At 37.2% G+C, this 12,862-nt stretch overlaps 1 protein-coding gene across 4 annotated transcripts in view; it reads right to left on the bottom strand.

The window, feature by feature from the left end:
- Window positions 1–12,862, bottom strand: part of LOC136876035 (guanine nucleotide-binding protein G(o) subunit alpha) — a 108,778-nt gene that overhangs the window by 56,222 nt on the left and 39,694 nt on the right. For all 4 annotated transcript variants that reach the window (XM_067149646.2, XM_067149649.2, XM_067149648.2 and 1 more), the window contains exon 7: window positions 2,100–2,274. In XM_067149646.2, the coding sequence (XP_067005747.1) occupies window positions 2,100–2,274 (175 nt within the window). The remainder of the gene's footprint in view (window positions 1–2,099; window positions 2,275–12,862) is intronic.

Raw genomic sequence — 12,862 nt, 5'->3', positions numbered from 1 at the left:
CAGAGCTGCAGAAAGAAAATTCTCAGTGAGTGGAAAGTTGGTGCGTGACTGGCAGAAATTAAAAAACAAGCTAAAAAGTACAAACCCTTCTAGACGCACGTTTAGAGGTCCTAAAACAGGGAAGTTTCCTATAATTGACGAAGAAGTGTTTATGTACGTCAATGAAATACGTAGCAATGGCTACAGTGTATCATATGAAATGTTACAAATTAAGGGACGGGAGGAGCGCGCAAACACAACATAACTCAGTTTAAGGCGAGTCGTGGGTAGATTAAGGGGTTCATGCGACGACACAATCTGTCAGTGCAAAGGAGAACAACACTAAGCCAAAAGTTGCCTGTTTATTGCACGGACAAGATTGTAAATTTTCACTGATTTGTCATACGTTTGCGCAAGGAAATTCCGTACTTGCTTTCTCAAATCGGTAATGCCGATCAGACTCCAATCTTTTTTGATATGCCTCGCAACAGCACTATTGCGCTAAAAGGATCACAGAGTGTATTAATTAAAACCAGCGGTAGTGAGAAGTTGCGATGCACGGCAATGCTAGCCATTACAGCTGACGGAAGAAAGTTGCCGCCTTACATCATTTTCAAGAGGAAAACGATGCCTAAGAATATACAGTTTCCCCGTGGAATTCATGTACGAGTGCAACCAAAGGGTTGGATGGACGTAAAACTCATGCTGGACTGGGTTAAAACTGTGTGGGATAGAAGACCCGGTGCACTACTAAAACAACCAGCTCTGCTCGTTTTAGATAGTTTCCGAGGTCACCTCGTGAATGAAGTGAAGCAACTTCTCAGTAAAAATTAGACACGACAGATAGTCATTCCTGGTGGCCTAACATCTGCTTTGCAGCCACTAGACGTATGTATTAATAAACCCTTTAAAGACCACTAACGTTGATTTTACGAGTGGATGATGAGCAGCGATCAGCAATTGACGCCCGCTGGAAATATGAGGCGTCCACCCTTGGACTTGTTATGCTCGTGGGTGATGAAGAGTTGGGATCTTATACCACCTGAACTAGTCTCCAAGAGATTCAAAAGGACTGGGATTTCGAATGCACTAGACGGATACGAAGATGACGCAGTGTGGCAGAGATACGAAGAATCTGACACTGGTATTAACAGCGGCGAGGACGGCGCATCAGATACCGAAACCTACGATAGCGACATAAGAGATTTGGAATAAATTGTGTACCGGTAAGTCCGAATTTCACAACAAAGTGATAATTTTTTGCAAGTGTAATATTTTAACTTTAATACTCAAATTAATGACAATTAACTTAATACGTTCATTTTTGTTTTCAGGTTGGAAAAACGTTCGCCGAATTGTTGCAAATAATTATGAATTTTGTTTTAGACTATTTTAATTATTTTGGATGTATAAACGCGAGTATTACGTGCATCTTAAATTTGTATCGAATACAATTTAGTTATAAATAAATTTTTTGAGTAATACAAATACTGGCATTAAAAATTCTTCGTGTAATGGTTGTACCCTACTATTTTTTAAAAAATTTTGGTATAAAAAGTGTGACAATTATGCTGGAAAATACGGTATGTATGAACAAAGTTCCGATGGTGGTATTTCTGATGTCGTTGAACTAGTTTTATTTCTCACTATGGTGTTTTTAGTGTTTTTATTACGTGGAAGTGTTTTAAATCAGCAATTTTGTGACACATTTGCAGAAATTAAAACAATTGGTAAGTAAACTTGTACTTTATTTCCAAACTTTTTCGTTAGAAATTCAGGCGTGCGGGGTCTTATTCGGGACTATATGGTAATAGCATCGATCAGTATTTAGTAGCATATTTGGGTTCAGAATTGTGGACAAGTGGTGGTGATGCGGCACGTCCTCATTAGGCCTACTCTAAAAATAAAACTTTGATTTACTCTGGAAATGTTGACAAAATATACATATCCGTATTTAAATAATGTAGGTCCGGCAAAGAAATTAAGGACCACAGGCACAATAAATAGACGAATACCTCGATTTAAAACATTAAATAATCAGTGGTATTTTCTTTTACAATTTCACATTGAGGTTTTTTGTGTTGAAAGAAAAGGTGCGGTGAAAAGTGAGAATATAATACCTTTATAGTCAGGAAAATAAAGTCGCAAATGTCTTCCAGAGTACAAAATCTTCTCCCGGAACAGGTCAAATTTGTTCAGAAAAAGAACAAATGATGCTTCACGAAAAAATCTATTGTTGACTATCTGTGAGAATAGTTTGAGACTTTCATCTAAGCGGTTGATAGTGGGGTCCTCCTGAAAATAAAACAGAATTTCACATGAGCACTTGTAATGAAGGGCACTGAGGGAACAGAAAACTCAAGATGTGAAAGGTCCAACGTGACTACAGTCTCTACTAGACAGCCCGCATGCAGTTGGCAACTCGTCATGTAAACTTCAATAAAAGAAATATGAATTCATTTTGCACATAGAAATTGTAAACAGTTTCCAGTGGTTACATGACACACACTAAAGAAAAAGGAAAACTTAAATTAAACGGCATTTTACCATCAGATGACCTGCATCAAGTATAAACAAAAGAACATCAGGTTGGGCAACGTGACGACTATAAGAAAGGGTGTGGAGCGGCATGGGAACCCTACCAAGGCCATTGGGAGACTAGGTTGCGGGTTTCTAGAAAAATCAACGGTGATTCCTTGATCTACGATATTATTTTCCAAAATAAACATTACAACGAAAATTCAAAACAAAATCCATCAATTCAAAAATCCAAGTACGATATCTCAGATTAACTAGGAGGGGTTTTGATCACACAAGGAAACTTACACCCATAGCACTGATATGTTGTAAAACATAACATAATGGCATTCACAAACGAATTTCAAGTATACAGTGCACTGATAGATCGACAGTCACTTTACTGACAAGCATGATTTTCTTCAAGTTGAACTTCCAACAATAGTAAAAAAATGTCACTACATCAAAGGTCCATCTCGTAACTTGAGGTATTTTAAGGGTTACATATAAACACAATATAAATATCAAAAGGTGATAAGCATAAAAAAACTTCCAAAATTGCTTCAAACTTTTAACTCTGCCCACTGAAAAGTATCTATTACTCATTGCTTCTACAAGTCGTCAGTAATTCAGAGCCCATTCGTTTTCTTGTAAGAAAGCATCCACTGCCTCCTCCTTTGCAAAGATTGGAATAAGTTGATCCTGCATTAGTTTTCACTTTAGTCATAGAATTGAAGTCGCCCAACTTGACCACTGGTTATTGCTGATGATGTGGCTGCCGACATGGCCGTTTGCCAACAGCCTCCGTACAAGTTCATCCCAACCCTGGTCACCAGGCAAGTTGTAGCGCAGCCCATCTGTATTACAACTGATGAACATTTTTATCCGTATTGAAAATTTCGTTTTAAGTATATAGGAAAAAATTTAAAATTTTATTTCCACCTATTCAATACAATATAAGATATTGACATTTAACTTAAAACATTTTTCAAAAGTGAGACATGTTTCGCCTCATATTTTGAGGCATCTTCAGTCACTAATCAAAACCTTATTATTTCTGTCAGACAACATTTCCAAATATTCTACAGCTATTATACAAATGTTCATGAAATAACTAAAACTCTATTGTAGTGATGAAAACATGTGTTGTTCACTTGATGAAAAGGACGTCATAGGATGGTACAGTATTACAGAAGATGGCTTGAAGCCTTAGTCAATATTAAATTTTAAATACATAGTGGAAAGCAATAAAATCATTTCATTAAAAATATACATACATTTAAATGATATTAAAATAGTAGGTTCTTAGGTGGTACACTTAAAAATGGAGGTATCTTATAATTATGAGTGACAGTTGATGGCTTAAAGCCGTAGTCAAGAGTTTGATGCATAAGTAGAATAACACGTTAATATGAGGTACAAGAATATGAAAAAGATTACATTAATGAATATAAAAGATAAAGAATAAACATTCCAAAATGCTCGGCAATCGTTGTTGACGCCAGCGTATATTTGCCCGTAATATATATATATATTTTTTGCTACTTGCTTTTGCGTCGCACCTACACAGTTAGGTCTTATGGCGACGATGGGACAGGGAGGGGCTAGGAGTTGGAAGGAAGTGGCCGTGGTCTTAGTTAAGGTACAGCCCCAGCATTTGCCTGGTGTGAAAATGGGAAACCACGGAAAACCCGGGCTGCCGACAGTGGGGCTCGAACCCACTATCTCCCGAATACTGGCTGCACTTAAGCGACTGCAGCTATCGAGCTCGGCCCCGTAATATTTAATGGTCAAACAGTTCGTAGATTGTTTATACAATGGTTCAGCAAGATTGTGTTTACACAAAGTTTAAAGTTGGCTTAAATTTATTTTGAATCATCGGAGTAAGTTGTAGAGATGATGATAAGCAGTTATTCTCTATGTTATGAAAACAACAGCCATTCAACCTCATGTCAAATCTTACCAACGTAGAGAATAACTGCTTATCATCATCTCTACAACTTACTCCGATGATTCAAAATAAATTTAAGCCAACTTTAAACTTTGTGTAAACACAATCTTGCTGAACCATTTTATAAACAATCTACGAACTGTTTGACCATTAAATATTACGGGCAAATATACGCTGGCATCAACAACAATTGCCGAGCATTTTGGAATGTTTTTTCTTTATCTTTTATATTCATTAATGTAATCTTTTTCATATTCTTGTACCTCATATTAACGTGTTATTCTACTTATGCATCAAACTCTGACTACGGCTTTAAGCCATCAACTGTCACTCATAATTATAAGATACCTCCATTTTTAAGTGTACCACCTAAGAACCTACTATTTTAATATCATTTAAATGTATGTATATTTTTAATGAAATGATTTTATTGCTTTCCACTATGTATTTAAAATTTAATATTGACTAAGGCTTCAAGCCATCTTCTGTAATACTGTACTGTCCCCGTCAAATTTGGAGATATTTAGTATGTTTCCCACAAGCGGATATTAAAAATGTTATTTTCTACCTGGAGCTGTAACTTGTCATTTGGGAAGTAGTGTGGCGAGCTGAAAACAAGTTTTTTTCGTCATTCAGAGGGGCGACGTATTGATCGAGCTTCGACCAAGGTCAAGGCAAATCACATGACGTGTTCATGCACTACCTGTCACGCGCGAACGACAGACAGTTTGGTTCCAGAATAGTCTGAGCCAATTAAAGGAGACCTGATGACCAATTACAGTTCTCGTTGAAATACATGCCTCCCAAGCCGAGAATATAAAAAGCCTCGTTCTGAGCAAATCACTCTCTGACTGTTCTACTCTGCTCTGAATGTTCTATTCTACGCTGCATTCTGAAGATTCTGCATTCTCTGTACTTGCTACGACCACGTGGAGGAGTAATTTTCAGCGCAAGCAGACGCCCGTTCTGCCAACAATTTAGTGAACTAATTAGCTAACTCCTACGGAGTAAAAATCATCTCAAAATCCAAGTTAAGTGTGACTATCTAGAAGAATAATCAAAATTCTGCGTGTGTTTGTGCCCATATTTATTCTTGCCATCTCAGTTACAGCTTACGTCCGGAACTTGACAGAAGTCGTCTTGAAAGCTGCAGTACACCAACATGGATAATTCTACAATCATCTGCAACTCAACTTCATCGAGGGACATCGACGACCAAGTCTCCATGGATCTCTAAAATGTGAGGCGTCTCTGGTCATGGGAAGGAAACTGACCGGGGAAATGCTGGAATGATTGACTGCTACCTGGGATTGAACCTCATCTAAAACTTGAGTACCATTTTCATTTAATTACTGTCTCATCTTTTGTAAAACTAGAGGTCTTTCTTCTTTAAATCGTAGAGCTATTAGTTTTGTTGTAGTTAGGAGCATTTCATTTTTCCAATTCTTAAGGTGTCGTGGTAGACGAGTCACATGTGTGAATGAAATTTTGAACCTGTTAGAGTAGACATGTAGTTTGTCTTTGGACGATTTCCTGTGCTTATGAGCTAAATATCTAGAAATCACTGACCACGCGATAAATCTACTTTTGTGTAATGTTGAAGTTTATCGGACTTGAATTTACGTGTACACTATTCAGAAAGCAAATTCCAAATCAGTAATACGCCGGATTACTCATAACATCATCCCTCACATGGGCAAGCCTGAAGCATTATTAACTGACCATGGGTCTCCAGTTCACTTCAGTCAAATTTCGACAGGCCATGGAGCAATTGGGAATCAAATATATTTTAAAGTCTGTCCATCACCCGTCCAGTAATCCAGCTGAAAGGGTCATGCAAGAACTTGCCAAGTTTTGTCGCACCTATCGTGGAGAAACGCACTGGCTGTGGATTGAGGTCCTGCTCATCATGATGGAGTCTGAAATTTCAGAAAAACCAAATATCCTTTTTGACCTTCTAATTCCCATTTTCAGCAATGTCAAACCAACAAGTCATAATTCAGTTTTTCATAATTTTCACAGCACATTTCCTCAACAACCATCCTTTTTCCCACATCCTTCAGCCCCACCTTAACCCCCCTCCCCCAACCCCTCTCCTTCTGACCTTCCCCTCCCCTCTGCTTCCTTTTCATTTGAATTTCACAACAGTTAGTCTGAAGCACACTCAACAATGGACCACACACCTCATGCTGTATTGAAAGGTAAGTCTCATATAACCTATGCCATCTAACTAACACATTCTCTCATTCAATTCATTAATTTAATTTTATCTAATTTATCAGGTTAACTTCATGGGCACCGCAATGAATCGCAAATTTTATACCAGACACAATGATCTGTGTTAACCACATCTTCATGTGCTGTCCTGACAATGTCCAACAACATTTCAGCAAGATTTAACAAGCACCATGAGAGCATCTCATTTATTATTTTGATTGAAGATGAAACAACATCTAACAGTTCCCTGTCAGCTAGTGGTTATTTACAGCAGTGTCCAATGGATTACATATAGCTAACACCACACATATAGATTTGATGACAAACTACAGGATCAACATTTACCAGTTCCTATTGAAATGATCAGCAGTATTAGAACTAACAGTTCTGTGTATATAAATTAATACTTAATACTTGAAATTATTCTCAATGATGAACATACTCAAGATGTTAGAACCTAGTTCATTTTCAAATTTATTCATATTCCATCCCAGTTTTTAAAGTCACTTTGTATATATTTGTTTTCATTTGTTTTTATGTCAATTGTGTGCATGTACATTTGTTTAGTTATTAGGTGTTTTACATTAAGGCTGAAGATGGCCAGCCCAGGCCGAAACTAGTCCCTAATTAATGTAATTTAGAATATTACATATTATAGTATTGAAAGGTGGACCATTACTACATTAATTTAATAATTACATTGTCATGATGGAGTGTCTAAACAACACTATCCATGAAGCTACATCTCAGATTCCTTCTGTTCTTCATTTCGACCAACAACCTTGAAGGGCATGGGATGACGTCATTCAATGCCCAGATACTCTTAGGCCTACTTTAAATGAAAATATTGAAAGAGCTGCTACGTCTTTACAGGAGCATGCTAACAGAAGACAGAGAAGAGTTAAAGATAAGAAATTCCACCAACCATTGAGACTACATGAATGCGTGTTACTAAGGAAACCTGCTATCTCCGAACCTACTAGCAAGTTTTACGCTAACTTCGCGCCACTCTTCATTGGGCCGTACAAAATTACTAAAGTTACTAAAGTTTTTGGGAACAACGCATATAGCATTCAGAGCTTAGACAAGATTTACAAAGGAATCCACAATACCGCTAATTTAAGAAGCTACTATTTCTCTAAGCAGGCAACAAATGGTCAAATTAAATTCATCACAGAAGAAGATTCATCGTGGGATAATAGTGAGGATCCAGCGCACCATCATGTAGCAACACAGGTGAATATGCCGGAGGAGATACGCAGAGAGTGCCAGGATTTGCAAACCACCATCTTGGGACAACTCCGCTCATTAGGTGCTGCTCTGGAAGCTGACAATAGGAGGATACGTGCTGAAATAGTTCACCAACAAAAACGGGAAACAGTGTAACTTCGTGGCGGTAAGATGCCAAATTTTAGGGTACATTCTGACATTATATTTCTGCATCCTAATGATTTCATTTGCCAACCAAATCATTTCCAACCAAGGGAGATGATGTCCCCGTCAAATTTGGCCTATAATGAACGTTTTGTAGTGCAGTCAACTAAGAGGCTATTATTTACTTCGTACGGGCGAGATATTTCCAGTCCGGGTTACAGAGACGTATTCACATGTTGGGAACCGGTTTTAGCCAGCCAGGAGCAAAGTATTGATTTTCTAATTGAGCGATCAGCTGTGCCACGTGACCCAGTGAGGGCTCTCAAGGCTGCTGCGAGGTGAATACGCATGACAAGTGTCTTCAAATGAGCGCACTTTCCAGCATTATAATAGGGATGTATCACCCAAAACTTGTCCGCTAGGCAGCGTAATGGTAGTACCCGGTATGCACTTTCTGCTGCTCGATTGTTTTACACGAGACTTATATGGAGTATTCCTACATTTGCGATCATTGAAACGAAACTTTTGCTTTAAATGCATTAAAATGGAGTTGCTATATTCTGCTAATGTTTTCAACAAGACGGGAAATGGTATAGGTGCAATGATGATTGCGGATTTGGAAGCAGAATTGAAGAAAAGGGGCGAAAAAATATCCGGAAAAATGCAAGAGTTGATTGAAAGGTACCAGTAAGGAATAAATGCAGCAACTCCTTTTAGCGTTTTTGATAAGATAGAATTCTTAAAGTACAAATAGCATTTTGAAAACATTCCGAATACGTTATTTTTCCTTTTCTTTGCCGGTTATAGGCGTACATAAGGCACGACATTGGTGTGACAGCAGTGCCTGAACTTCATTTCCGTGTAGCGCACGAATTTCAGGATCTTGTTTCGGACCATAAGACAAGTACAGGTATAAAAATTTCAAATTTGGAAGTAATGTTCAGGAAGTCTGAAATTGATGGTGCTCCAGTGTCAAATTATAGGTTACTGTGTGATTCAGGGTACCGTACCGCACACAGTGTTATGGCTGTTTTTCTACTTCTATGTCTTCTTGCTCTCAGAGTTATTTCCAAGATACCGGTGCTATACTATGACAATATCGAAGGTACAGCGTTCTCCTTAAGTCTTAGTCTTTTGCCTAAAATTATTGAAATAGGTCATATTAACTTTTCAGAATGTACTACCTTATTATAAAATTATTTCTTAATTAGTACTAATTGGCTTACTTACACCTTAAGTAAGCCAAGGTGTGCTGCAACAAATTATTTCACAAACCAAATGACGAATGTGTGTGTGAGTTGTGCTTGGAATTCTGTGATAGATACCATATTGTAAAATGCAGGAATAGACAGAAATCCATCGTAGCTTATAGCAAAGAAAAGTAATGTGTATGTAATGTAAATGTAATGTAATGGTATTCTGCACGGCATGTGCGCATTTTTCAATAATAATTGGCTTACTTACCCGTTTCAGTAATGACATAATCTTCAACTGTAAAATGTTTCGAGCAGACTTTGATATTAGGAGTCATATTTTTATTTCGTAGGTCCTGCCCTAAGTTCCTTGGGTCCTGCCTACGAATCGCATGCAGCCACTTTTTACGGAAAGCATCTTCCTTAGGAAATTGATGGTATGAATACGGTCGACCTTTATTTTGGGACATTGGGACAAAGCAATAGTCAGGCATCACAATTTTCCTGTCGTCTTTGTTGTCTTAACGATATAATAAATCTTTAACTTCAGCATTTAACTAGGTAACTTCCATTAAAAACACGTACAAGCAAATGACGATCAACAAGCGCATACCGGTTACTACACGTGAGACATCTATCGGTAGTGTTTCAGTACATCCCTATAACCTATCAGGAGGAAGACGGCAGCCGATTATAAGACGACGTGGAGCCACACCTACCTCGGGAAGTTAATAAATACCTTAGTTTTGCGAAGAAATACTCTCTTGCTATCTTGTTCTCCTGCTCTCCTGCTGAATGACTGAATCAGCGCTCTCAATTATTCTACAGAAAATTTTGAACACGAGCATTCTGTAGTTGGACTTGAAATATCATCCTTTTACGTACAATAATCTACGATTCTGACGAACCTTCACAGGCTAAGTTAAGTGTCGTTCATCATCTAAACTCGGCGCATCTGTGTTTGAATATTTCCTAAAGACTTGTGTTAGTTTCAGCTTATACCGCATAAGAAGAAGGTAGAGGATTACCACGTGGCTACTGCAGTACCTCAAGATGTTTCCACAAATTGAAGAGGAACCCTATAGAATTCCTGCACTGAACTTCGCTGCTGCCATGGTGTTCTAAGTGAAGGTGAAATCTAACATGGGGAGATAACGACAGAAGCGGCCATCCAACACCATATGATCCAGAAATTCCAGATCACCGGCAGATATCCAGTTCCATCATGCATTTAAGTACCTTTTTTTTTTTTTAAATATTTCTCTGTTCATCTTTGTAGAAGTAATGCTTGCTTATTCATTAGCATTGATATTTCTTCTACATTTGCAGTAGTAATTGATATTTTCATTCTTCTTTCACTGGGAGGTGGTAGGTGTTGTCAGGTTGAGTGTGAATGACTAGTAAAACCTATTAGTGTAGCTAGGATGTGTGTGTGTCTTCTGTGATTAATCTAAAAGTCCCATTTAATAGTCTAGCATTAATTAAAAATCATTGTCCTCAACGATAACTAATAATTTGAATTTTGGAATATTTTCAATAAGGAAACAATAATCAATTACAGACCCAGTCCCCTATACAACACTTCTAAATTTATCCAAACATTTTTACTAAAAATTATCGATTTTTATCCAACAAATCTATCAAAAACACTTCTGATCTAATCAACAAATTAAAGAATTTTGAAATCCAACCAAATTTTTCTCTCCACTCTTTTGACATTGTGAACATGTACCCTAGTATTCCAATTTCAAAATTATTCCCCATTATAAACAACAACCTAAACAAATTCAGTAACCTAAGTAAACTTGAAATTCAAGACTTCATGTCTATTTTAAAATTAGTTCTCAACAATAATTATTTTACCTTTGACAACACCATTTATCAACAAGATGGCTTGGCTATGGGCTCACCTGCTTCTGGCATTCTTGCTGAAATTTACCTCGACTTCTTAGAAAACACTAAAATTAATAATAATAATAATTTCTCCAACATCCTCTTTTGGGCGAGATATGTCGACGACACATTAGTAATATTAAATGAGGAATCAACCAACGCAGCCTCTACACTTCTTCATCTCAACAACTTAGACTCTAACATTAAATTCACCCTCGAATCAGAACACAACCAAACTCTTAATTTTCTAGACTTAACTATTACTAGACATCCTTCCTCTTTATCTTACAAAATTTTCAGAAAACCAACCCAAACAGCAACTACAATAAGACAAGATTCTTCGCACCCCCAAGATCATAAACGTGCTACTTATAACAGCTTAATTTTTCGTGCCTTCAACACCCCTATGTCCAAAAAAGATATAAATAATGAATTAAACACCATCCGCAACATTGCTAAATTTAATGGCTTTAACAACTCCTTCATTAACCGCATCATCAACAAATTCAAACACCGTCCAAAAACCACTTTATCTAAAGACACAATAAAACCAGCTGCTTTTTCCACCTTCACTTTCACTCAGGATGCTTATAAAATAACTAATATTTTTAAAAAACATAACATGAAAATTTCTTTTAGAACTAACAATAGAAATCTTGATATCTTACACAACTCTAAATCTCTAAATAAGTCTAATGCTTTTTCTAAATCTGGTGTATACAGATTCAAATGCAACAACTGCAATTCCTCCTACGTCGGACAAACTGGCCGCAACTTCAATATCAGGTACTCTGAACATGTCAACGCCATTAAATACAACAGATTCTCTGCCATAGGACAGCACATACAAGACTCCAAGCATAGTTTCACCAGTATTAACAACGACATGAATATACTTAAAATCATTAACAAAGGCCCCCTCTTAAACGTTACTGAAAATTGCTTTATCCACCTTGACCAGTACTTCAACCCTAATTTCAATTTAAACGACATTTCTGAAAAACCCAATATCCTTTTTGATTTCCTAATTCTTCTTCTCAAAAATTCCAAAACCCCAATTCTATTTTCCATGCCTTACAAAGTTCCCACCCACATTTTCTACCTCCAATAACCCACCCTAAACTACCCCTCCTTCATTTCCCTATCTTATCCTTCCTCAATACCATCTAACTTCAATCTCTTTTATTTTTTCTCTTTTTTCACTATCACTCTTCCTCTGTTAATTTATTCTACCTTCTATACAAAAAAAAAAACCACAATCGACCTTCATTTCAGTTCTCCTCTTTCAAATTTTAACTCTTGTCTTGCGCCAACTTCGACTACTTCAATCATGTCCTAATAATTTTTTCAATTTAAAAAATAACGCACTGTGCATATAAGTTTTCATTTGTTTTCCGATATTGTGCTTTTTACTACATTTTTTTCTATTTACAATTGTTTTTTCAAGTCAACTGTTTTCCAAGAACTTAGCAGGAGCACAAGTTCTCATTCAATTATACTGATTTGCGTCGTATATTTTTTATATACGTACTTAACTTCCCGCAACCGAGACAAATATTGGACCTTCAAGACATTCTCCACTCTACTTTGGCGTTCGAGACCGCAGCGCATGACCTTGAATGTGCCGCGCTGATCACCGGGAACTGGCTGTTTGCTTCTACAAAATATTCGTCTGCGACTTCAAGTTTATTTATAACCTTCATATTGTATTTGATAGTGTTGTGACTTTGTGCCTGAC

This window comes from Anabrus simplex, chromosome 6, assembly GCF_040414725.1.
Source record: "Anabrus simplex isolate iqAnaSimp1 chromosome 6, ASM4041472v1, whole genome shotgun sequence".
NCBI classification, from domain to species: domain Eukaryota; kingdom Metazoa; phylum Arthropoda; class Insecta; order Orthoptera; family Tettigoniidae; genus Anabrus; species Anabrus simplex.
This window is presented reverse-complemented; position numbering and strand designations above follow the sequence as displayed.